At 42.1% G+C, this 26,000-nt stretch overlaps 1 protein-coding gene across 7 annotated transcripts in view; it reads right to left on the bottom strand.

Annotated features, from left to right (window-relative positions):
• Positions 1-470: 470 nt before the first annotated feature.
• Positions 471-26,000, bottom strand: part of SLC6A6 (solute carrier family 6 member 6) — a 59,534-nt gene continuing 34,004 nt past the window's right edge. For all 7 annotated transcript variants that reach the window (XM_082209667.1, XM_082209662.1, XM_082209663.1 and 4 more), the window contains 10 exons: positions 22,203-22,337; positions 20,412-20,515; positions 20,175-20,299; positions 16,783-16,895; positions 15,207-15,344; positions 13,767-13,869; positions 12,037-12,137; positions 9,434-9,604; positions 6,156-6,292; positions 471-4,822 (listed from right to left, as the gene is read on the bottom strand). In XM_082209667.1, coding sequence (XP_082065793.1) covers positions 4,741-4,822; positions 6,156-6,292; positions 9,434-9,604; positions 12,037-12,137; positions 13,767-13,869; positions 15,207-15,344; positions 16,783-16,895; positions 20,175-20,299; positions 20,412-20,515; positions 22,203-22,337 — 1,209 coding nt within the window. In that variant the 3' untranslated portion in view covers positions 471-4,740. The remainder of the gene's footprint in view (positions 4,823-6,155; positions 6,293-9,433; positions 9,605-12,036; positions 12,138-13,766; positions 13,870-15,206; positions 15,345-16,782; positions 16,896-20,174; positions 20,300-20,411; positions 20,516-22,202; positions 22,338-26,000) is intronic.

The raw sequence follows: 26,000 nt of genomic DNA, 5'->3' as shown, positions 1-26,000 counted from the left end.
GGGAAGAGACATTTATGAACAGCCTCAGACTGTCCTTTGGTTCCTGCCATCTAACCTTGTCCTTCCTTAAAATAAGTCACACGCTCACATACACACAGACTGCCCTTCTGCAGCTGACGGTTAGCCATTTGGCAGCTCATCTGTTACCTTGTCCTTCCAGAGAGTTTTTCAACTCAGTTGCCTAGCTGCCCATAGGAAGGGGTTGGCTTCCAGCCTTAGGCCAACTTGCTTCCGCAATGCATAGGGCTCAGCAAACGCATCTGAGCTAGAAAACTCCTTCCGGCCCCAACCCTAACTTAACAATATTCCAGCTGCAATCCTAAGAATATTTATAGGAAAATGAGCTCCCTTGAACATTTTGAAGAGCAGGCTGCGTGTCTGCGTATCTGGGTTCATCTTTGAGCCAGCCGGCTACTAAGTAGATATCAGTTAAGTGGATTGCAGAACTTGAAAATATCTTTTTGTGTTAAAAAAAAAGGAAATAAGGGGTTAATTTTCTTTTAGCACATTTTACTTCTCTTCCCCCCCAAAAAATAAACTGAACTTATCATAGGAATTTTCAGATCTAGTTCCATAGCTAGTATTAGTGCTGTCAGTGGAATTCCTAAGGCTATCGTTTAAAAATAAGCTACCACATTTTATTTCCTGACAAAGGAATGCACATCTTATCATTTTTGCCCACCCCTCCAGCCTTCCATAAAGTACTAACAGGCAACCAACAGCCTAATCCACAACTTGTTCATGCTGTAGGACTGGGACTTCTATGGATTTAGTACCATAGAAGACGAGGCAGAATTGGCTTAAATCAAAATACTTTGGCTTAACTGAATTGCAGACTAGGCTGTCAGCAGATACTTTTAGAGATTTAGATAGAGACAGGTGGAATACACAGCTCCTTTCCAGAAGGAACTAGGAAACCAACATGTGGTCTACAATTACATTCTTCCTGCCAAGTGTTTAGCACAATTAGGACTCCCACTCTAAATTTAAGCAAACCAATGTGAAACTGTAGAGCTTGAATCTGGATGATTTCCAAGCTTCCTTGTCCATTTTCAATATTCTTTAATCATACATTGGAAGGAGGTTTCAAATTCTAACCATGGCTGAGATTGAGCTCTGGATAAAAGTGGTACAGTTCAGAGGCTGGCATCTGAACATTTGGTCAATTGTGTGCAGAAAGCTGGGTTGTGCTCCTGGATTTCAACTTGGATTTGGGTTCCAACCCGCCTCCAGTCCCAAACAGATGGCAACCAAGTTTGGGTTCATCATTCCATATGATAAAACAATTTTTTCCTTTAGTGTACAGTTCTTGCAAAAAAATCAAACACGGCAAGGTAGTTCAGAACATCACTACCTTTTCCCATACAGGAAAGCACCAAGTTTTTATTCTACACTGATCACTATTAAAAGAAAAATAATGAAGAACCATTGTGCCTCAGTGGAGATGTGATTGTTCCTTTAAAATCTTGTTTGAGCTTCTGTTCAGCACAGTTTCACCAGTCAATATGATTTACTCAATACAGCATGGAAATCACCTTCAGTTTATAACAGGCTAGCAACTACAGACTTCTAAAAAATGCTACAGAGGAAAGGTGTTTTTTTTAACTAAATGCTTTGAGTTCAGGTCCTCTCAAGCAAAGAAAGCTGTGCAAAGCTTACAACTGTCTAGTGTCCTACTGGCTGATGGACAGAGAGGCAATAATGGCTGAGGGTTGTACCCAATGATGTCCCTCTGTAGATGGAAGTCTTTTTGATCCACTGAAGGTTTACACATACAGAAACAGGAGGACAAGCAGGGAGAAGATGCAATTGCTGCTGATTCTCCGTTCCCTCTGCAGTCCCCTAAATCTGATCCAGAGATTTGGGGAGCCCTTTGGTAGTGCAGGGCAAAGCAGGAGTAAGAGGGGACTTGCAAAAAAACAATCTCTCGCTTTCCACCATGGAAGCCACCACTAGAGAAAGCAGCCTTTTGCCAGTCAGGAGAGGTACAACTGGATACAACCCTGAAACACTTCTTGCCTCTTTGAAATTGTTTCCTGGTGGCATTTGGAAGTGGAGACCTGCTATGTATATTACTCAGAAGCATGCCCCATTGCACATGATGGTGCTTAACCTCTAAGTAAACATGGGTTAAGGTCACACCATAAATGAAAAATTACATTACTCTTTAAGGCTTAAAGCAAAGCACAGTAATTTCTGTTGCCATAGCAGCACACACCTTCTCGTTGCACAGATTAGCTGCAAGTTTCTTTCCATCAGCCTTGACTGCTCACCTATCCTCCAGCCATTCCTCTTCCCTCTGCCTCCCTAGGCTTCCCTCAGCAGCTGCCCAGCCCAGCTGTTGCTGCTTAAATAACAAAACACCCAGGTTTTTGGTTGCTCAAAACATCCATGCTCTGATTCTGATGCTTATTCTGCCTTGCGGATTCAATCTGACCAGAACCACATACATAGTTTTGAAGCAAAGTGTAAATAATGAGAATTAACTCCATTTCCCCCCCCCCCCTAATTTACAGTATGTATAAATATTTTGTAAATGTGTACTTCTGGTTATATTGTTATTAACTGATACCTCTCAACAAGATTGTGACTAATGATGAATTAATGCGGAAAGTTTGGAAGATGTGTCCTTCTCTTAAACTAAAGTTACCAGACAACTCTGGAAACTGCTTTGGTCAGAACCAGATCTGCAACTGTTGGTTGCAGGTGTCTTGAACGTCCAAGTGATCTGTAACTGGACATTTCTGGAATTCATCCAAATCAAGAACACTGTTTCAAGAACATGTCCCTTTTCCAAACCCACAAAGCATTCAAGGTATGCTCTCATTCTCTCCCCACTTTTTTTTTTTGGAAATGCAATCACTTATGTGAACAAACATTTATGCTATTCCGCCCTCCCTCCCCCATCTCCCTGAATCCAAACCAGTTCACCAACAGTTAGTCACAATACTGAATATTTAACTTCTTAGTTACAAAATAACAGATAAAATAGGCCACAAAGTTCTACAAAGTAAATTAGAAAAAAACCAGTCTTTCTTTTTTTTTCAATCATAAATAAGTAGAAAATACAAACAGTTGTTTACAATGTCCCCCTAACCCTGCCCCCACTCCCACCCCATGCCCTTTAATTTGGCAGAATCTACTGTTGACATTCAGATTTACCACATTCGATTATTCAGAGATTTTGCGGTGTGAAAATGTGCTCCTTGGAACAGAAAACCTAGGGATGACAGGCTGTGTTAAACTTGATTGAGGCTTTGCTCACCCCCACCCGCCCCCAATTACACTAGCTAGCATAACTTTTTAAGGTCACTGTGTATATGCCTATAAAACCCTTTCACCCTCAACATGGAAGCTACTGATTCAAATGGCACAGCTTAACCTCAAAATGGGCTGGAACTCTAAAGGCGCAGGACTGATTCTTTCTGGTTTTGTTCTGGAAATTCATCCTCCCACAATATGTGCTTAGAGTATCCCCTGGTTGATTATATTTGCACTGGTATCATCAGCTGCTCTGGAAAGCCTGAACTCATTTATTTACTTGCTTATCAAAATATACACTGCACCGTATTTAGGTCAATGTGCACCAGGGAGAGTCAAGGGAATTCAGTTAAGATCTGCTTCTGGCCTAACTCCTCATTGCTCCCCAATAGCATGAAAAGAGACAATACAAGTCTGACCTGTGCTTATTAAATTGGAGTCCTACTTTGGCTAGCAATGAGGCTTGGATGAGAGAGGTCAGCTTTCCCTTGGCTGCCTTAGCCCTCCAGGTTAAGCTTTTCAGCTGGTAGGGGCTAGGATTTGAGAATGATGCTATCATGTCATCACATATTATGGAAGTGTTTGGCTTAAGGCTCTTCCAGTAGGATGGTCACTGGAAAATGAAAGCCCTGACCCTGGCCACCTGTGTGTACTCAAAGTTCAGTTCCCTCGCACAAAAATAAATTTGAGACTCTTACCTTAAAAAAAAAAAAAAGTCAGCTATACAAGAAACTTGAAATAACTGTGCTTTGGTCCTTTTTTATTTAAAGTTGTTGTTTCCATTTCATATAAAACCTGACATGACTTAGCAAGCATTTGTAAAGCCAATACGCTGTGGCGAATGAGAGCATGGGACACATGTAGACATTTTCTTAGGTTTTCTTTTTTCCTTAAAAAAAATGTAATTAGGAATGTTTTCAAATACTGGCTAGGTTCCAGTTTAAACTACAGTATCTGTCACTGACAGACTAAACTGGCTACAGGTACTCAGGTAAAGGGTTTGCTGCCATTTCTGGCTTACAATCCTGCCCATATTGTGTTTAGTGCCAATGCTCACTTAAAAGGGGGCACCACCTCCCCCAAGATCAATGCCCATATGGGAGGGTCTAAGAACCTTTATCCAACATCATCTTATTACCTTCCATAAGAACCAGGGCTTGGTCAAACTGAGGTGAGATTTCCAGAAGCAAATCCTTATTCCTGAGGTAAGTGGGAAAGTTCTGTATGTTTAGTTCATTGATGAAAAATCTTGTTCAGATGTTTCATGCCTCATCCAAACTAAAATGCCTTTGTAGCTCATTTCATCTTCTTGTGCTTCCTTATCTCCATACGATACAAATGATGACTCTACTTAAATGCCTGTGAGGATCAGGATCTAAGTCTGCCTCCTACATCTCCTTCTTTCTCTCTCTCTCACTCACTCACTCAGCTGCATGTCTTGAATAGTCCTGCGCTGCAGTAGCTTCCTCAGCAGTGGGTCTAGAGGTTTTCAGGTTTTATAGTGACCGATATGCTACTACGCTGCTTTGAATGATACAGGCCCAACACTCCTTTCTGTGAACTAGAAATGATAAATTTTAGCAAGTTTGGGGTTTCAAAAATGCTTCAGAATTGCACAGCGCTTTTGCAGCATCCTTGCAAATGCTGCACTTCTATACGTGCTCTTTGACAGCAAGCTACCTTTCTAAGAAAATTCAAGTCAAAGCCAGTTCATTTCTCGAGTACGGCCTGCGGAAGACGGGCCAGTCCCCACATCACTTTGCCTCAGTCCACTCTGCCGACCTGTTAAGTTACTCTCGTGTCTCAAAAAGTAACCCAAGAAGAGATCTGGGACACATGGCGGCTTCAGAGAAACCCTTCTATACCAACAATAGTAGTAGAACAACACAAAGGTCTGCATGTCTTTCTCAGAAGTCTACATATAAACTCTGCCTGTGTTGGGATATTAGACACAGAACTGGCTTAGGGAAGACGGGACTCGTGGGATGTAGAAAGTGGCCCTGAGAGGGTACTGCCTGGCAAAATGCCACCCAAGCAGGAATGACCTTGCCACCCTCTTGCAGGCTTTTCGCACAGAAACCGTACTCGGGAGATGGCTGCTGCGTGGATTGTTCCCTTGGTTCCCAACTGCTCCCAATTCCCACCCCATATTGCAGCTTTTCCAATTACAAGCACACAAATATATATCTACAATCTCTCTATATTTTACATGGACCACAATAAGCATAAAAGCATGTACCCTTTCCTGCTTTAATTCTCCCCACTTGAACCAGAGGAAGATAGTGCCACACCTTTGAAAACCAGTTTCTTAAAACAACATAAGCATTAAAAAAGCAAATGCCTCCAGTGAGATATTCACTTTCTTAAGTTTTGGTTTTACCCTGTTCGCAACCACACCAGCACCTAATGAAATTTGAAATGTGTATATGCATATATTTATATATGTTGTGTGTTGGCATAATCCTATATATGTTTACTCAGAAGTAAGTCCCACTGTGTTCAATGGGGCATAATCCCAAGAAAATGTGCATAGGATTGCAGCCCATGTATATATTGCTGGCAAGAAAATCAACTCAAGTGGTAAAGTGGTATCATGAATAGGCGTTAGATAGATATGTTGCGTGGAGAGAGAGAAAATTAGTAAATTCCAGCAGTGTGCCTAATTTGATATGAAAGCTCTGCCTCTAAATAGAGCGAGAGGCATCCACTGTGATTTACTTTACAAAATATTAAAAAATAAAAACTGAACACACAAAAAATAACTTTCTCTGTGAGAAATAAAAATAAATCCTAGTGCAAATATAAAGCTCTGTAAACCTGGTCCTATGAGAGATTCTATGGTTAGTAAACGGCAGTTTTAAAGCAGGCATCTTCCTCTCATAGAGAGAGCTCACATCATTGTCTCCACGATGATATGAGTTGGCTTGATCAGTTCTCCATTGGCCATTCCAGGAGGGCAGAAGGGGGCAACACTCTCTGTTTCTTTCTCCCACCGAGTTATCTCACGAGGGGCAGCCACTGTCTTCACCCTCTGGAAAAAGAGAAACACGGTATTTGGCTTCCAAATCATTATGGAGTGAAAAAGCCTAACTTTACAGATACATGAATGTGGGCAGATTTTCCCTCCTCTCCTTATAAGAACATAAGCAAAGTCCAACCAGATGCCCCCTAAACTTGTTCTGGGGGCTTCCCCAATGCTCCAGAGCAGATGGGGGGGGCATGTGGGAAGAGGAAATGGAAGCATAATTGCATGAGTGGACCTTGTTCTATGCACACAATTTAGTGGAATCCAAATGTGTATGACTGAACTGGCAGTGATGACCAGAAAAAAATCACCGGCAGGGGCGAGGTGGGGAGAGGTTATGGTAGACATGCATCAACTCAGTCTGCAGCAGCTGGAGAAAAAACCTGAATATCATACTAGGAATTGTTAGGAAAGGGGCTGAAAATAAAACTGCCAGGATTATAATACCAATACCTATGATGTAGCACACTTGAAATAGCACACTGGGTCATATTCAGCAAACTCATTGCACCAGCAGAAGGTAGTACAAGGATTCCCACATTAATTCCTTCCTCCTCCTGTGCTGTTCCCAAAACAGCTCTGGAGGGTTGGGGCAACCCCCAGAAAAGATCAAGGGAAGGCACAAGGAAAGAAGGTCCCATCTTGCAAGGAAAATCCTTGTGCTGACAGCACCTTAGCAGTAGCACTGCAATGAACACAAGCCAATGCCAACAGTTCTGGTTGCTGCATCTCAAAAAAAGGGGGGGGAGGAGGAATATTGTAGAACAGGAAAGGGTATAGAAAAGGACAGCTCCGCTATGTGGAAAGATTAGAAATGGGGTTTTCTGGTTTAGAAAAAAAGGTCAGAGAAGACATGACAGAGTTATGTAAAATGATGCATAGTGTGGAAAAAGAGGAGAGACCTATCTCTTTCACTCTCTCTCTCTCACTCACTCACTCACTCACTCAGTCACACACACACACACAGTCATCCAAGAGAACTTAATGGGTAGCCTGTTTTCAAATATTGCATTTTAAATGGATATAACCTGTCCTGGGACCTTATGGTGAAGGGTAATCAATAAACTGAATAGATTTGGCACAAAGGAGATGGAGTATTTCTTCATACAGCACGTTGCTAAGTGAGGGAATTGGCTGCTGCAAAATGTCAGCGGCACAGTGGCTGCTGCCTTAGATGGCTTTTAAAAGGGATTAGACCCATTGATGGAAGGTAGAGCTATCAGTGGCTACCCATCACGATGCCTGTATGCTTCCTCGGGATCAGAGACACCATGCTTCTGAGTTATTCAAGTCACTAGTGAACAAATGAAGGAGGGTGCTGCTTGTGGGTTTCCCGCAAGGATATGACTTGGGGGGGGGAGGGGAGTGTTGAAATACATATGCCTTTGGAATGTTTTGGCAGGGCTGCTCTTATGTATTCACAGTTCAAATGCCAAAAATGTTGGTTCATGACCATGAAGTGGATTTAGTTTGAACGTCCAAGCCACTGCTCATGAGACGAGATGAGATCAGAAAACTGATTTTGTTACTGGGAGAAAGTGTGATAATGCAAAGAACAAGAAGGCAACACAGAAGAAAGGTTTTGGGGAAAGCTGGTGTGAGTAATATGCAGTGAGCATCACTTAGACCTGAGGTACTGATAAGTTACTGCTTCCACTAGGTGGCTCTCTTAACTCAGTAGTGCAGCTGATGCACGCCAGATCCTTCCACACAGCACACTATGTAGCTAGGATGCCCATCTATGGGGCAGTACCCGGAAGGGAGGCTGCCCACTCAACATGTGGACCCCACAGGCGGAGCTTCATGTCTTTACTAGGGCTCTTGTCAAAGTACAATCATCAAAAGCTAGGCTGACTTGTCTGAGATTCCAGTATAGCAACTAGGCAGAGGACTGCTACTCATGCAACTCTTATACTCAAGCAAAATAGTAACAGCGCAAAATAGATGAGTCCTGGATTTATTTAAATAGGATAAATATTTGAAGCTTGCCCCTTTGGAAATATATGCAAATAGAAGTCCTATACTGGGGGGAAAGCCTGCTACATGTTGCATAACACAATGAAGGAATTAGTAAGTTAACTGTATTGACGCCTGATTGTAAACTATTTATTAGAATGAATATATTTGAGTGTTATTATTTAAAATACATGCTGTTTAAAAACTGATAATTAATTAAAAATATATTAATAAAAAGGCCTATATTATTGCCTGGTTACTGTTTCTGTGCATTTGATTATTACAGTACCAAATGCTTGCACACTTCCTATGTGCTAGAGTCTGGGCATTTTATACCTGGGTAGAAGTTGTACGCCGGCTCCCTCGGCCAATAAAGCGAGATGAGCGCCGCAACCCCAGAGTCGGTGACAACTGGACCTAATGGTCAGGGGTCCCTTTACCTTTACCTATTTCCACTCCAGTAAGTACTATTGCAAAGAAGTCCCTTTAAGAAATGGTGTGAGAGGCAAGCAGAGGGCCCCCATTTGGATAATTCTTAGAATATTGGTCTTCTTTAACTAGATGATCATGACCACTGGATGATCATGACCACAGCAGCACTACCAACATACAAATGTAAGATTGAAAGAATAAGGAAGCGTGTCTTCAGAAGGATGTTTGGGCTAAATAAAGTCCCAGGTTGGAAAAGATTGGAAAAGGTTGGAAATTACTGTACTGGCTTAGAGGAATCAACCTGGAGAGGGCTTTGTGGTTTGTAAATGGACACGAGTTCTTTTAGCAAATACTACAATCCCATGCATTTCTAACTTCGCTCTGTACTGGCCGTGTTTCAGCTGTCCAGAAGCTAAAATTATTGAGCACCTGTATTCTCTTCCAGAATGTAAATATGACTAAAGCAACAGGCATCTTGTTTAATTGCACTGAACCTTGTCCAGTTCAACAGAGGAACTCTGCTATGCCTTGCTTTAAGCATTGTGAATGCACCAAAATAACAGAGCCTGTAAAATTGCCCTATCCACTGAATGAATGACCAGGAAAAACTTTTGTAGACGTAGAAATGATGAATGTGCACTGGAAATAGCCTGGTTCCTGCAGCAAAGCACTGAAGTTGAGGCTGGGAAGGCAGTTGCGGAGAAAAAAGCTTGTGAGGACCAGTGTGCATTCTTATGCACTTCCAGGTTGTTGACTTACCTCAATGAGAGAGCCATCGGACTGTAGAATACGGATAAGCATTACAAGCGGGATGCAGACCATAGAAGAGAGGGCAAGAATCCACCCCAGGCCAATGGCCCACTGAGGATATATGTACACCTTGTTGTAGGTCAGTGGTGTATACTTGGCCAGAGAAAAGATAAAGCACCCCTGCATTAGGAAAAGAAACAAAACAAGACAGACAGGTTGAAGATTTGTTGGAAGAACTGTATGCACCTTTCTGCTACTGACACTAGTAGCTGCATGGATTTACAGTATCCAATGAATGTACAGTCTACAGAAAAAAACCACAAGCTTGACAACAGATAAGCTTGACAAAAGTTGAGCTTCTGCTGTAGTTTTGCAGTTGTTATTTGCTTTCATGCCTAACTCTGCACATGCCTAAGTGTGTGTTTACAAGAAGCTGTGGAGTGGGAGAAAATGACATTTTAAAAGCTTTCTCCACTTCCCTTTTGGAACTTGAGATTCAGAAAACAACATCTACCTCATTCCTTCCTTTCCATTAAGTACACCCCCTTAGCGCTTCCTCTGCCCCTGGAATCACACTGCTAGAGATTATGGTAATAATTGGTAATAGCAGGGGTTGTTGTTGTTTAGTCGTTTAGTCGTGTCCGACTCTTCGTGACCCCATGGACCAGAGCACGCCAGGCACTCCTGTCTTCCACTGCCTCCCGCAGTTTGGTCAGACTCATGTTTGTAGCTTCGAGAACACTGTCCAACCATCTCGTCCTCTGTCGTCCCCTTCTCCTTGTGCCCTCAATCTTTCCCAACATCAGGGTCTTTTCCAGGGAGTCTTCTCTTCTCATGAGGTGGCCAAAGTATTGGAGCCTCAGCTTCAGGATCTGTCCTTCCAGTGAGCACTCAGGGCTAATTTCCTTAGGAATGGATGCGTTTGATCTTCTTGCAGTCCATGGGACTCTCAAGAGTCTCCTCCAGCACCATAATTCAAAAGCATCAATTCTTCGGCGATCAGCCTTCTTTATGGTCCAGCTCTCGCTTCCATACATCACTACTGGGAAAACCATGGCTTTAACTATACGGACCTTTGTTGGCAAGGTGCAGGGGTAGGGGATGCCAAATTTGTTCTGCATCCTTTCCCCATTCAGTAAGTGTTGTTTTGTTGTATATATATTCTGTGCAACCAAAAGTGAAAAAGTGTAGCATGCTGCACACCAGGAGCAGCTGATGGGGTGCACACCAAGCTTTCTGGCAGCTGTGTTATGATGGGGTGGGGGAAAGAGGCGACAGGGAAATAAGCCCCGTGTACAGACACACCACTGGGAGTGCTGGTTACTCCTGTGCTGCACTACTATACACCAAAAAGAACAAGAAGGCTTTGATGTATTCATCATAGCACTGCCCTACTTCTTTTCACTTGACATGAATGCTTCCACCTTTTAGGCTTTGTGCAATATGCAGTGCAATCTTGTTCATGTTTACTCAGAAGCAGATCTTGCTGTGTTCAGTGGGGCTTTCTTCTTGGTAAGCCTGCAGAGTAAGCCATCTCAAAATACTAGTATTATAGAGCCACTTCTCTCTCACGCTTCCTGTGTGCTAAGGTATATAAAGTTTAACTGAAATAGCTTGAGGAACCATCTAATGGCAACGGCCCATCACATTCCAGTGCCTTCAAACAATGCTTGATTACTGTTCTGCTTACTGCATGTTTATTTATAGAATTTATAGCCTGCCTTTTGCTGCAAACACCCTCAAGGCAGCTTACAAAACTGAAAGCAGCAAAAATGCAGCTCCACGCAGCCACCAGTAAGATAAAAACCCCTCCACAGGCCACTTGGACAGCTGAGTAGTACAGTCAGGTGACTGGAAGTTCAAGTAGGGACTGCAAAAAGAGGCACTAGAAGCACACTCTAAGGGCGTCCATGCTTCTTTTTTCACAGCTCCAGCTTCAGCTTTCACGTTCTGAATTCAAGCAGTGGCTGCAAAAGAAGATTCAGGAGTGTGCTTAGGAGTGCACTCCTTATTCTTCCTTTGCAATAGGATGGACTTTGCCTAGAGAAAAAAAGGTAATTAATAGAGTGCCAGGCAAACAGGCACATAGCTTGGGGGTGCTTCTGGATTCATTGTTGTTGCTTGAGGCTCAGGCAGCTTCAGTGGCAGGGGGTGCCTTCCACCCTGTGATCCTCAGATGAAGGGCGGTACAGAAATTATTATTATTAATGATGATGGTGATGATGTGTGGGATGAAAATTTCATCATTTGGGCACCCTATGAATACATTAAAAGCCACTTCTGTTAGCTGCAGCAGAGTGGTCCACAGGAAGGCCTCTGAAAAAGATCTTAATTGGTATGCAGTTTCACGTGGGAGAAAAATGGTCTTCTAGGTTCCCCAACTGATGGCTTTACATGCAAAAGTCCAGCAGTTTTATGTGGCCATGGAAAAAAATGGAATGCCAGTGGAGATGTTTTAACATGGGAGCAATTCCTTTACACATTATACATTTTAACTCTGTATCTTAATTCATGAAGCTACTGTTGGAGAAGATGAGGAGTAAAATAATAAAGCAACAAAGTCTACTACAAATGCAAAACCATGTTTTAGCCAAGCTGTTTCAAGCACTCACCACACAGAGAACTGGTGTGATTATAATCCAGCTCCACTTCATCCAGGGACCGGGCCTGTAACCAATCATATCTTCAATGGCATCGTAAAAATTATCAGCGCCTAGAGTTCGACAAAAGGGAAAGGAAATGTTACTGGCCTGGATGAGACGCCTGCTTTGGCTCTAACCTCATAATGGGAGCTATGCCACTTTTTTAAAATTCTTTTTTATTAAATGCAAAATCAAGTGTAGAACAAAACCATCACAGAAAACAGGTACCAAGGGGGGGGGCAGAGATACCAGTAATACATTTCAAACCTTTATTATAATAGAAATTATAACAAGTTTCTAAAAATATCAACATGAATATCCTTGATTTCCAGGGGGATGAGCTGCAAATCCAGCAAACCATAGTTTTATTGTATTATCCACAGCCATTTATAGGCTGGGAGGGATAGGACTAGGGAGACAGGCTATGTTTAACATAAACACTAACATCATACCGAACAGAAAGAAATTTGTTCTTTTTTGACCTCAGTAGGGCTGATTCCCACACTTATGTGCACCAGAGTTTTGAAATAAAAAGTGTGTTTTCAAGAAGCCTGAAAAGAGTGCTGAAAAACCCACACCTTCTATCTTACACTTTCTTTGTGCCTGTTAAAACAGTGATTCTTCCCCAGTCTGCTACTGGTCCAGGAATTTTTTTTCAGCTTTTTAAACTTATGATTTCTCCTTCACAATGGGATGCAACTAAAAAGACACCACATTGTAAAAGTGATGGCAAACCAGACCCATTCAGAGTTGGCTATGTAGTGCCAAAGGCAACAGAAGTTGCACCGCCTTCCCTTTGCAGTTCCAGACCACTTCTAATTGTGTCAGCACAGGCAACATCTGCGCTCAGATGAACATGCAAAGTATATCTGGGCAGATGCTCCCTGTTGTGATGCACTGCAGCACTTTCATTGTCACAGAGCAGCATAGCAAAAGGTAACACTGGTACAGTGGCCAAGCCCCATTAACTTTCCTCTCAATAAGCCCAGCCATGCCTTTTCAACTGCCCCCTGAAAATCTTGCTTTTGGAAAAGGGAGATACTTTTTGAAAGTTCCCCAAACCAACCACTGCATCCAGCTTGATTCAGCCAATGTCTCTCATACTGTAATGTGTATTATAGACACTACTTCATTTTTCAAGGCTGGGACTCAGGCTCACTTCCTAAGAAAGCCAATATGCTGTTTCAATTAGGAAAGTGATTCTTAGCTTCACATTCACCAACTCTGTTCCCATATAGCAGGGACGTCCCAACTCCCAATAGACTGCGATCTCCTCACAGTATAAAAAAAACTGGCAGTGATCTACCCATTGTCATTGGATGGGCCAAAAGTTGTTGAGCTTTCTTGGGAAAGGCAAAGTTGTTGAGCTTTTTTTTGGGGGGGGAGGATAATATCTCTGACGGGCCAAAAATCTATGAGGAACACCCCACGATCTTCCAGTAGATCACGATCTACCTGTTGGACATGCCTGTCATATAGCAACCTTTTTTTCACCCTATCAAGGACTGCATCTCAGGAAGCAAAGTAAGAAAAATTATATTTGTCACTTAAGACCCCTATTTTAGCTCAACCCCTATTTTAGCTCTGCCTCCCTCACAATCCCAACTCCTGGGCTCCAGCGGCCTAATCTTCCAAGACCCTGCAACGTTTCGGTGTTCCTGTAGGAAAAATACCAGGCCAGATATTTACAACTTACTCACCATAAACCCAGGCTACAGCAATGCATTCAAAGAATGCAACCCACAAAAGGCATACACCACTAGCTGCATAGTAGTCAAAGAGTTGAAACACATACATGCCACCCTGAAAAAGAGCAAGAGAGAAAAAGAAACAAGTGCTATTAATAAACCACAAAGAAAACCTGTGGCAAGCAAGATGACCTTCATCCCTATCCTTCACATCTATGACTCACTCTGGAGAAGATTACTCATTGCAAATACAACTGTCAATCAACTGTTGGGGAGTTATAAGCACATGCTGTTGTCCTCCCCAGAACATGCACTTATTTCTTATATAGAAGGCATTTTTGAAAGAGATTGTGATTGACCAAAATTAAGCCATTTAGCTTATTCTACTCCAACACTGAGCTATTTCCTTTCTAAAGGATAGTATTTTAGGATGGGCTCTCACAAGAAAAATATGGTGGGAGAAAACAATTGGTGTTCAACGGAAATTGCTATAACAAGACCAAAATATATGGAAGCAATGCTTACCAAGGAGCTTCCTCATATATGGGCTGACACTGCTTTTCTCTTAGCATGATATTTTCCTTTCATGCACTGTATTTTCCTCTGCTCCATTTTCTAGCACCTTCTATAAGGCTCTCTTGTAAAGGTAAAGGGACCCCTGACAGTTAAGCCCAGTCGCGGATGACTCTGGGGTTGCGGCGCTCATCTCGCTTTACTGGCCGAGGGAGCCGGTGTACGGCTTCTGGGTCATGTGGCCAGCATGACTAAGCCACTTCTGGTGAACCAGAGCAGCACACGGAAACGCCGTTTACCTTCCCGCCGGAGCAGTGCCTATTTATCTCCTTGCACTTTGACGTGCTTTCGAAGCCCCAAATATAATGAGATAGGCTTCAACCTGCACCATTTCCCACATGTTTCACATCTATCTAGCTTTGTTTACTCCAGATCTACAGCACAACGGAGCACGCTATCTAGGTTCTTCTATAAGAATAAGCTTGGGGGAAATGCAGTGCTGGATAAAAGCAGCACTAATAATACAACTGGCATGGCCTTACATTGACACCACTGGAGAACTTAAGAGAAATGAAAGATTTGGATAAATCAGTTCTCAACTGTTCTTTCTGCTTTAAAAAACAATGACAGCAACAGAGTAACCGTTTTATAGAGCCAGGCTCCTCTCTTAGGTACCAAGGAATTTCCCCTATGCTCAGGCCAAAGTATTTGTATATCCAGCCCAGTACTGTTAGCTCTGACTGCTACCAGCTCTCAGAAGGAAAAGCTCTCCCAATTTTATTTTAACTGGAGATGCAGGAAATCAACCTGGCACCTTTTCACATGCAAAGCCTGTGCTCTGCCATTGTACTGTGATTGCTTCCCTCTTGCACTGTACTATTTGACTTCACAGAATGAAATCAAAACCCAAGCAAACCCACACCAGCTCGTCTCACTTACTTCAGTCACCATAGATAGTCCCAGAAGATAGCTGACGAAACATATTATAGCGATGAAGATTTCCCGTCGGTAACCCTTCCTTAGGAAGGATGGGTACAGATCAACTAATGACGTGATCTGTCCTTCAACTTCAACAAACTGGCAGAGAAGGAAAGAAAAAAGAACCCTGAACAACTGCCATGAATGTGTTCCATTCTTTCATAAAAGGCATCCCTTGGAAACAGTGCTGGCACTCTCCCTGGAGAAGCTGAATCCATTTACTTGCTTAACCTTTCAACAAGTCAAGGTTACAGCCTGTGAGTGGTGTCCAGCTGGGGTTTTGCACTTAGAATGTCCTCCTCCCGAGTATTTAAAAATAAGTCCCTGTCTTCTTCTTTCAGTTTATTATGCATGGGGATATAAGCAATTTGCTTTACACACATAACATATCATATTTGTTTCTGCTAACGAGCAACAGCTGCACTAGTACTGTGCACTGTAAAGCTAACTCACAAGCTAATGTATTAAAATCTTTCTTTAACCCAGGGCCTTAAAATACAGTACACTTCCAGAAGTTTTTTTTTTCTTCTGTTGCAATACAACTATAGTCTAGCTTGCTCCTAAGCTATTCTAGCATTCCAAAATCCTGCCTGACAGCGCTCCAAAAGCAAACAAAACATTAAATGCTCCAATTAGTTTTAATTATTCGACACAGTGAGAAATGACTTAAAATTACTAGGCAACCCTCAATTTACATAAGTACTTGGTTGCAGAACCACAGCACCAAGCATGTTTTAACATTCAATTTGGAAGTGATTAAAAGTCACTCACTGGAGTTCAAAGATTAAGCACTAAAGAGCCATTTAGAACAAATGGAATGCTTTGCCAATTTAAGAGATCAAGTGAGTAACAGCCAGAGGGAAAACTCCACTAATCGCTGCTCATATGAGAGGTTTTGAATTCAGTAAACTTTCTGCCCCTGTCAAGTAGATTTATTTAATGTTAAAGCTACTTTCCCAAGGAACAAATAGAACCTTGTTAGTTTAAATTCTTAAACCAACTCAATGAAATACCCCCTAAATCCCTGGTACATCTGTGCAACTAGCAATAGCCTACAAATTATTAACAGATTTATTTGCGTCATATAAATAGGTCTCTTTGGGGAGGCGGGGCAGCCGTCCATTTCCTCAAGGAACAACAACACCACCAATGTGTACTACACATTTAGTCTAACTGTTTTAAAAGAGAGCTTATCCATGGTTTCAGTTTTCAAGGGTGCTGAACTGTAAGAGACCTTATGAAAGGCAGGACTTGCAAGGGTACTCAACCCCACATCCCAAGGATGGCTTTGTCCCTTTCTTATTTAGCTGAAAACTTCCTGAATAACTTAATTAGCCACTTCATACACTTCAAAACAGTGCATAGGCTAACACTGATTAACAGCTGTTACCCTTTCTCTGCTAGAGAATGAAGCAATCCATTTCTGCAACATTTATGATGCATTTGCCCCAGAGCAGAAAATGCAACAAACCCAATTACATTGTTAAATTTTCCATCATACAGTATGGATGCTGTGTTTGTTGCTATGGTTACTCACCTGGCTGTCCAGGCCAAGCAACAGAAGCATAATAAAAAAAAGAATAGCCCAAAAAGTTGGGAGTGGCATCATGGACACAGCTTTCGGATACGCAATAAAGGCCAGGCCTGGACCTAAAGGAATAAAGGGAGAGAAAGAGGAGAAGATATAATAAGTAAGCAGCTCATTCTCAAAGGCAAGACCCCCTCTGCCTCTCCAGAACAGATGCTTGATTTGATTCAGATAAACCAAAACCCAACTGAAGATTCCAGAAGGGAATTCACTTGGATCCTTTATCTGACAAAGAAGCATGCATTGCTAGAACAGGAACTCCAATTATCAAATTCAAAAGCCATTATTTATCCACTTTCAGTCTCAGCATCTGCCTCAACATGCCAAGAATAGGTCAAACTCTACACGCATCATGCAGAAAGTGAGTAAGATAGAAGATGAGCAGCTGGGCTTATGGTGTAAATGAGACATAGTTATAGGATGACCGGTTCCTGTGCTCCTTTACAGAGGAGGGGGGAAATGCCATACATGTTCTCTTTGTTTTCGCAACCCCCAGCCCCTCCTTGGGCAAATAAAACCAACAAAATATCTTTCAAGGGTTTGGGATTTGTGCTCCACAGGCCAGATTTGGAGCTGTTATACCCCTCCACAGTTCTATCAATGCCAACAAAAAGCATTTCTATACCACAACAAATGAAGTGGAAAAACTGACTTCGACTATCTAAATAATCAATCCTCCGTCCCTTCCTCTGGGACGGAGGTTGGTAGCTGCATTGTGTTAATGGCTTACACAATGTCTATAATGAATCAATTTGCTGCTATCAGTAGGCAGTATTCTTTTAAGATACAAAGCAATAGCTGCTGTTTTTTCATTCTGAAAGCCTGCTGGCTGAAATAAGGCCAATGTCCCTCAACTAGTATTGTTAATAATCATTGGTAGATTATTCCATATTTGCACTGTGGATGAGCCACTCGAAGCCAAAACCAAGCTCATTTCCATGGCACGTGACAGTCATGCACTACAATGAGATGAGCTTTCAGTTTATATTGGTGACACTTATTCAGGTGCAATAAAGAATCATATAGGGATGAAAAAGCCAAGAAGCGCTATTGTTTATGTTTAACGTATTTGGGTAGTTTTAAAGATGACTGAAAATATTACATCAACACTTTTCATACAAGCTTTTGTTTAAAGAAAATACACTGGCATTCCAGTTTATAGCTCTACTTTGTTTTTCTTCTTTTATCTGTTACAAAGTACAGCAGAAGAATTCTCTCCACAGATTAGTCCTTGTCACTCACCACTGAATGCCTCTGCTACCTTCCATTTTCCATGCCATTAAACTGAATGGAAAGGCAGATCAGTACAGCAAAATGAAAAAATGTTGGCACCCCAATCCTGAATCTATGGTCTTCACCTCAGAAAAGTTAGTTGAGCATGACTCACTAAAATAAATGAGATTTAAGTTAGACGTGCCCTTGATTTCGATGGAAATTAAGTGCAGCCCCTTATCTCTGAACTGGTGGCATTGGGGCAAATGCATATTTAAGGTTATGCTCATGACAAGCATCTCTTGCTGGGTAAGGAACAAAATGTACAAATGGGTCTTATCCACATTATTCCCTCTTGTGAACCAACTGCTGGGACTGAATACATTATTTTAAAAAAATAAAAATTGCATCAGTCAGTTATTTAGGAAGGGAAATAGAACTGAATCCAGTTCCTCCACTTCCCCTTGAAAATACTTTAGCTTTTTTAAAAGAAAAAAAGGGGGGAGACTATGCTCACCTCAAGCTGTTCTATGAATACAGAGCTAAAAAGTACTGGTTTCCTGGGCTCATCTCTGCAGTTGCTTATCTGCTCATAAAGTTACTTAGGCTGATCTCCTACCCACATGTACTTGGAAGCAAGTCCAACTGAACTAAGTGGGTCTAAGTTAACATCAGCCTTAGCCACTTTTTCATTTTAAAAAGTGCTGTGTAAGACTAAGGCATCAAACATTTAGATCTGATGGCTACAATCTTTCAACAGACTGACAAGCACATGCTTACTCAGAAGAAATAAAGCCTGCTGTGTTCAGTGTGGTTTGCTCTCAGATATGTGTGCATAGGATTGCAGCCTTAAGCAAGCTTAAGCTAATTGAAATCAACATGGTTAAGCTCTGCATTGGGATGTTAACAGCCATTCCCAGCTCCCTCATTTTCCTGCCTGCCTTGAAGAACTAGCCAAATAAAATTTGAGGGAATATACCAGTCTTCACTGGCATTCCTCACCACTATTAAAATGGCAATATAGGAAGAAAAAACGATCTGTTTGACAATATGGCACGGCAAAATCACAGTACAAGTTTTCCCCACAGCACCCAAATGGGTGACCTTTGTCTGCTGCCTGAGGTGTGCATTAATATTAGGGTAGTCACAGCCTTTTAACGGCTTTACATCCAATGCCAATGCACATTTCTTGCCTTTTCAAGCTGTTTTGAACCTCGCCAAACCTGCACTCTCAGAGAAAAATAAAATGTGTATAATGGATATGACCAGCAGAAACCTCTGGGGTTCTACAATACCCTTTTTACTAGCTAGTTGCAGAAATTGCTGCCAGCCAGTCTAAGTGCTATCGTTTTAAGTAAGTTCACATAGACTACAATGAAAAGAGCATTTGGTCTAGCACGTCTGGGCTTCGAAGGCATAGTTAATTTGAGTTGCTGTGCTTCCTCAGGTTTTACAAGGCAAGTCCAGAAAAGTATGCATGCTTTGTTTGAAAGTAAATGAGATAAGGACATATTGTTCTTTTAATGCACATGTATCCCAGGGAAATATGTGTAGGAATCAATCCACTGTTTCCTGTATATGGAAGTGCTCTATGCACGAATGTAAAATATGATGGGAGGGCAGGAAGGGTGCAAAAAGGGGGGCTCCTCTCTTTCTAGTTTCTATACAGCCTTGTCATGGAAAACAATGGCCCTTCACTAAAATATACATGGTGCAATAAAACTCAAGGCATACCCTAGCACAGCTATAATCTCTCGAGGTCACTTGCTGTGGGTCTATGGAGCTTTCAGCGATCATATCTATTAGGAATTTGATTGAAGCAAATGGAGAGCGACCACAGAGGTTCATATATTTATAAACTGTTTGCATCTTGCATATTTTTGACTCTGTTCTGGGCATTTCTTTTAAACTCAATTCCATTTTATGTTTCTGCATGTTTTCAATTTGTTTCGAACTGTCACACCCATTGAAATAAAGTAAGCCTTTGTCTCCTGAAATGCTGAGTAATTTTACTTTTCAAAATATCTCCTTTTGGGGGGAGGGGGGAGGGGCGGTTGATTTGGTTTGTATTACTTTGCTCACACACTGGGTGGCAGTGCCCACCATCACTGCCACCGACACCATCGTACCTGACTCTGCCACATCAGCAATGTCCACCCCTTGCTCTTGTGCCATGAAGCCCAGGACGGAAAAAATTGCGAAGCCAGACACAAAACTGGTACCACTGTTCAGGCATCCCAGCAGCAAACAGTCCCTAAGTCACACATATGTCATGGAGGAAGTTAATTGGAGAAAAAAATTGAACCCATGGTTCCCTACACATCAATTAGCTAACATGTACTAAACCCCTTTGGTAGGAAACTTGCCTATAGCAGTTGTATTTGTATTTATTGTAGCTCCCCAAGGAAGTCATTGCACCTAAGCAGATTGCATAGGAGAAGAAGATTTGCGTCCCAGCATCTATCCAGACCTAAAGAAAACATGAAAAGGCCCATTAGAAGGCTGCATTTTGCACCAGCACCGGCCATTTATCTAAAGCTAATACAGACTATGCAACCCCCACAATGTGACAACAATAGACGTCTCTTTAAAATAATCCGCTCATAAATGCTAGCCATTGAATGCACCTACACTGTTCAATACCATATCACAACATTTTGGCACAAAAGTGAATAAAAACGCAATCAGTTCTTTTAAACAAAAACAACAGAGCATTACATATATACAGTCCCAGTTTTGAGCATCACCCGTTGTAGATCCCAGCAGACTAATATACACACAAGATACATTTCAAGATCAGTTCAGTGGTTTACGGATCCCAGGCTTTTTGGTGGATAGCACTATGCTCCCTCCCAATACCTCTTAGGGTTTTTCTTGCTGTGGCCAATTATGTCTTCCAGTGCACTCTGCTTAGGCCAGTGGTAGGGAACCTCACCAGACGGTTAAGGGCAAAACACTGCCCTCCAGCCCTCTCTCCCTAGAACTCTCTCAAGACCATACCCTCCACCAGCACTATTTCAGATCCCCCTTAAGGGTTTTCCCTTTGTTGGAATATGTCTTTGAACTATGACAATGCCTCTTGGTTTCCTGGACGGAGGATAGCAAGGGCTGTGTGTAGAAATGAGTCCCACTGTACAAAGGTAAAAATTGCATTTGTTGCTTCACCCACTTTTGCAACTGTCCCCTCCCACCGCTGGCACGTGTCCCCTGCCCCACAGCAGGCTGCCCAGGTGGGAATGTGACCCTTGTCCTGAAAGGGGTTCCCCAGCCCTGGCTTAGGCTAACAGAGAAGAGTTTAACGAATCAGAACAGGAAAGAAGCAGCAACCTCTCACATAGCTGCTATAAATGGTGTTCCAGATGGATTGTACTCAAGTGGCATTTTCATCCGGCTTGTATCATAAGTTGCTTTTCATTCACTGCTCGTATCACAATATTACCATAGTCTTATGTGCATTCCCCACCCCCACCCCACCCTACTTTAACAGTTTTGCATTTCCCCATTGCTACGGGGTAGAGCTTGTGGCTGACCAGATCATAAAATAAACTGTCACATAATTTGTAAGCAGTTGAAGATGGAGCAAAAAAAGAAAAGAAAGTGCTATACTCCTGCGCTTTACTAAGGGTGCTATCTTCCAAACATTTGCATAGAAGCAAGTTTCTACAAAGAACGTGAAAGGTATTCAGCATTTCCCATTTTATTCACTGTCCTTAACTGCCTTCCCCCAAGGGCGTCCATATGACATGGACATTTGCAAATACTCACAAGTGCTCCTTACCGTTCTGTTCGCTGCTCCATAATTTTGCTGCCTTTAAGAGCTAAAGACTGAAGCAAAAATTATCTCCCTTACCTTGTCCACAGCCTAATATCAACAAAAAAGCTGAGATGCTATATTTGGACAGAGTCTACAAGCCTCAGAATCCTTCTGATATAAAAAGATATACACACATGGAAAATGCATTAACACATTAACAATAATAACCTTTTTGACAAGATACGGTGGAAAGGAATAACACCATGGAGGTAATCTTCAATTAGGTTTCGACTGCTTCAAGATTACAAGAAAATCTACTGCACAATCATCCCACTGCCCTCCTCACATTTTGTTTAGAGCATAGAAAGAAAAGTATCACCACTTCCCGTTTTTAGTAACCCACCTGTGGATCTGCTAGCCGAGAGATGTCAGGGTAAAGATAAAACTTGATGCCCGTTGAAGCTCCAGGTAAAGTGACACCACGGATTAACAGTACAAGAAGCATGATGAATGGGAATGTTGCTGTTATGTACACAACCTGGTATTAAAAATGATAAATGTTATCACTTTTTGATAATAAAAAGCTAGAATTTTAATTGTATACGCCTGGTATTTGAGGTTACAAAAATCTTCAATTCTTATCCTCCTGTTTGCTCTCAGCTTTCATTATTCAGTGGATCACAGCAGCTTCCCCTTAACTGCATGCGCATATATCCATCATGACAGAGAAAGTACATTATCGGACTTTAATGCGGACTTTAATACTGGTCACATTTCTGTTTCCAGTTCCCCCAAGTCACCGCTATGTCAGGCGTGATCGACATGGTACTCTCCAACTACCATCATCTCTGACCATTGGCTGTGCTGGTTGGACCACTAGTGAGGCTGACAAGGCAACACACTTCATTCTCATTATATAGATGTCTACAGGTGGCATTCACCACAATAATGAAGAATGTGGTAGTAAAATAAAGAAATCACATATACAGCAATGAAATTTGAGTACTGGAGGTGTTCCTTCCTTCCCTAGTATGTATGCTCAATAGAACTTATGTGTTTATAATATCATTAAACACTCTTCATCAGGAGATTCACTAAAGACTGGAACTGATGTGTGACACCCCATGTAGATCACAACCACCCACCCAATAAAGAGCTGTTCCTTACTTATGATCTGAAGCGCCATAGCTCAATGGTGAACATTTTTTTTGCCACAGAAGGTCCCAGATTCAACCCCCAGCACTTCCAGGTAGGACTGGGAGGGACCCCTACTTCAAATACTGGAGAGTTGCTGCCAGTTAGTGTTGTAAATACAGAACTACTGTATCAAAGGCACCTAACTTTGTTCCTATTGTATCCAGCACAGAAAAAGGATGAACCTGGGCATGATCAACTGAGAATGTCTTGTAACACAAACTGAATAAACAGAAGGTGATGTATAAAATCAGTATGCACAAGAGATTACCCTAGCTGAATTGTACCCCTTGCTTACTTCTGAATGATTGTCCCAAAGTACATGTGTGCCTTCTGGAAATCTGCCTCAAACTTATGTTTATTTATTTATTTGGTTCCTTTCTTCTGCTAATAGGGTCAGATGATGCCACCCAGTAATTACAGCTCTGCTACTTTAATATAGCTTTGTTTTTGTGAAATTGGTTTAGCAAGATAAAAGCTCCTGAGATGCATCTTCCTGCCTTTTAAGTGAACCTCGAGAGATTTAACAGGCAGATATCAAAGCCTGTTGCACCATAATAATTTCTGCAGCCAGTCTGATCTCTAAATGCAACACCCATCCATATCATGCCCTGCTTTTCTTTTGGCAAATTACCGTATTTTTCGCTCTATAACACGCACCCGACCATAACACGCACGTAGTTTTTAGAGGAGGAAAATCTGTAGGCATGCCACCCGTAGGCATTCCCTCCATAACACACACAGACATTTCCCCTTACTTTTTAGGAGGAAAAAAGTGAGTGTTATGGTGCAAAAAATACGGTACATTTCTCTGTGTGTAATTTTTCTTCCAAAAGTATTTTGTTTTGCTTTTAAATATAATCCTTGCCTTTGTTATTTCCCCTTCTTTTCTAAATTAAACAAGTATTTGTAAGCAGTTTTTTTTGTTCGTCACAATTAACAACTTTAACTCTTACTATTACTACATTCATTAGTCACTTTTTACCCACAAGTGACTCAAAGTGACTTAAAGAAACAAAACTCACCAGCTTTTTCACCCCAAGATTGTTTCTGAGAAATTATTTCAAATTAAGCCAACCTAGCATATTTTGCCAATGTGAATTACCGTATTTTTCACCCTATAGGACGCACTTTTTCCCCTCCAAAAATGAAGGGGAAATGTGTGTGCGTGCTATGGGGCGAATGCAGGCTTTCGCTGAAGCCTGGAGAGCGAGAGGGGTCTTGCTCTCCAGGCTTCAGGAAGCTATCTGCAAGCCTTGCAAGCCCGGCGGGAGTTTCCACGGGCTCGCAAGGCTTGCGGGCAGCAGCCTGCAGACCGAAGCTCGGGGCTCGCTGCACAGCGCACCTTGGGTTTCGGTTCCCCGACCTAGTTTGGAGGCTGGCAGTGGGGATAAGAGTGCTTCTCCCTGCTGCCAGCCCCATAAGCTCCGGGGACAGTGGGGAGGCGGAGCGCCGCCATCCAGCTGTTCCCCAACCTGGTTTGGGCTTCAGGCAGATATCCGCAAGCCGTGGGAGCCTGGCGGGAAGTCGCGCCGGTCTCCCAAGGCTTGCGGAGAGCTGCCTGTTCTGGGGGCTGGGGGGGGGAATAATTTTTTTTTCTTTATTCCCCCCCCCCCAAAAAAAAAACTAGGTGCGTCCTATGGGGCGAAAAATATGGTAATTGTAAGAGAAATATTTTCAGCCAGAACAAACACTGAGCTATGCAAATTGCTTTTTGGATTTTTTAAAAAATAAAAGAGGTTGGTTGGACATTCAAACTTATGTACTTTTTTCTTTTTACATATGTTTAAAATGAAAGGAGACCTGACTGCTATCTAATTATTATCGTTGGGCAAGGAATTATCTTCCAGAAGTACACTGTGACAAATGTGGAAAATCAAAAAGGCCTGTTCATCAATTCAAAGAAAAATAAAAAAATCTAAGGATGTTCAACAGCTATGACCTAAAAAACAACTAAAAAGCAGAAGCCAGATGTTATGAGAGTTTCTGAACTCACTCTGAGTTTCTTCCAAGTTTTCAGTGGGTCTAGCCAAAGAGTTCACAGAGGAAACAACGTAATAAATAAATGCATCCTCCATCCTTGGATAAACAAGGAATATGTTGAGGTGCAGTAATAAAACTGCTAGCATATTTGCAGGGCTCGGTATGGCTTCAGCCACGTTGTGAATCCTGCATTGCAGGGGTTGGACTAGATCATGGCCAGGCAAACTAAGGCGTGGGGGCCAGATGCAGCCCAATAGCCTTCTAAATCTGGCCAATGGACAGTCTGGGAATCAGTGTGTTTTTACATGAGTAGAATGTGTCCTTTTATTTAAAATGCATCCCTGGGTTATTCGTGGTGCCTGCCTGGTGTTTTTACATGAGTAGAATGTGTGCTTTTATTAAAATGTATATCTGGGTTATTTGTGGGGCATAGGAATTTGGTGATTTCCCCCCCAAAAAAATATAGTCCGGCCCCCCACAAGGTCTGAGGGACAGTGGGCCAGCCCCCTGTTGAAAAAGTTTGCTGACCCCTGGACTAGATGACCCTCAAGGTCCCTTCCAACTCTACAATTCTATGATTCTAGGAAAGGTTCAAAATAACATTGGGAACCTAGCCTTTGCTAAGAAGTCAATTCAATCATTTTAAGCCCAAAATGATGTGGAGAGTGCGTAAAACCACTGCATAAAACTAATTTCTGAACCTATTTAAACACTTTGGCTATAATCCTAATGTGTATGTGTGTAAAAGAGGGTGGAATTCAAAGGCAGATTATGCTCTGCTGGTATCGAACGGAAGTTAAGGCAGAGTAATGTTTTGAATTTATCTGGCCTTTTTAACACCTCATTTTCCCTCTATTGGAAACCATGGAGCAAAAAGTGGGGGGAAGATTGAGCAAGCTTGGAAGTTTGTTCAAGTTTCCCCCCAGTTTGAGATGCACTGTGGGACTGAGAGGAACTTGGATCCAAAGAGAACATTTTTTATATTTATTTTTTTGGAGTTGCCAATACCAGCGCTCCAAGAAAC

This window comes from Podarcis vaucheri, assembly GCF_965113315.1.
Source record: "Podarcis vaucheri genome assembly, chromosome: 2".
Taxonomy (NCBI): Eukaryota; Metazoa; Chordata; class Lepidosauria; order Squamata; family Lacertidae; genus Podarcis; species Podarcis vaucheri.
Note: the sequence above shows the minus strand (reverse complement) of the source record. Positions and strands in the feature narration are given on the sequence as shown.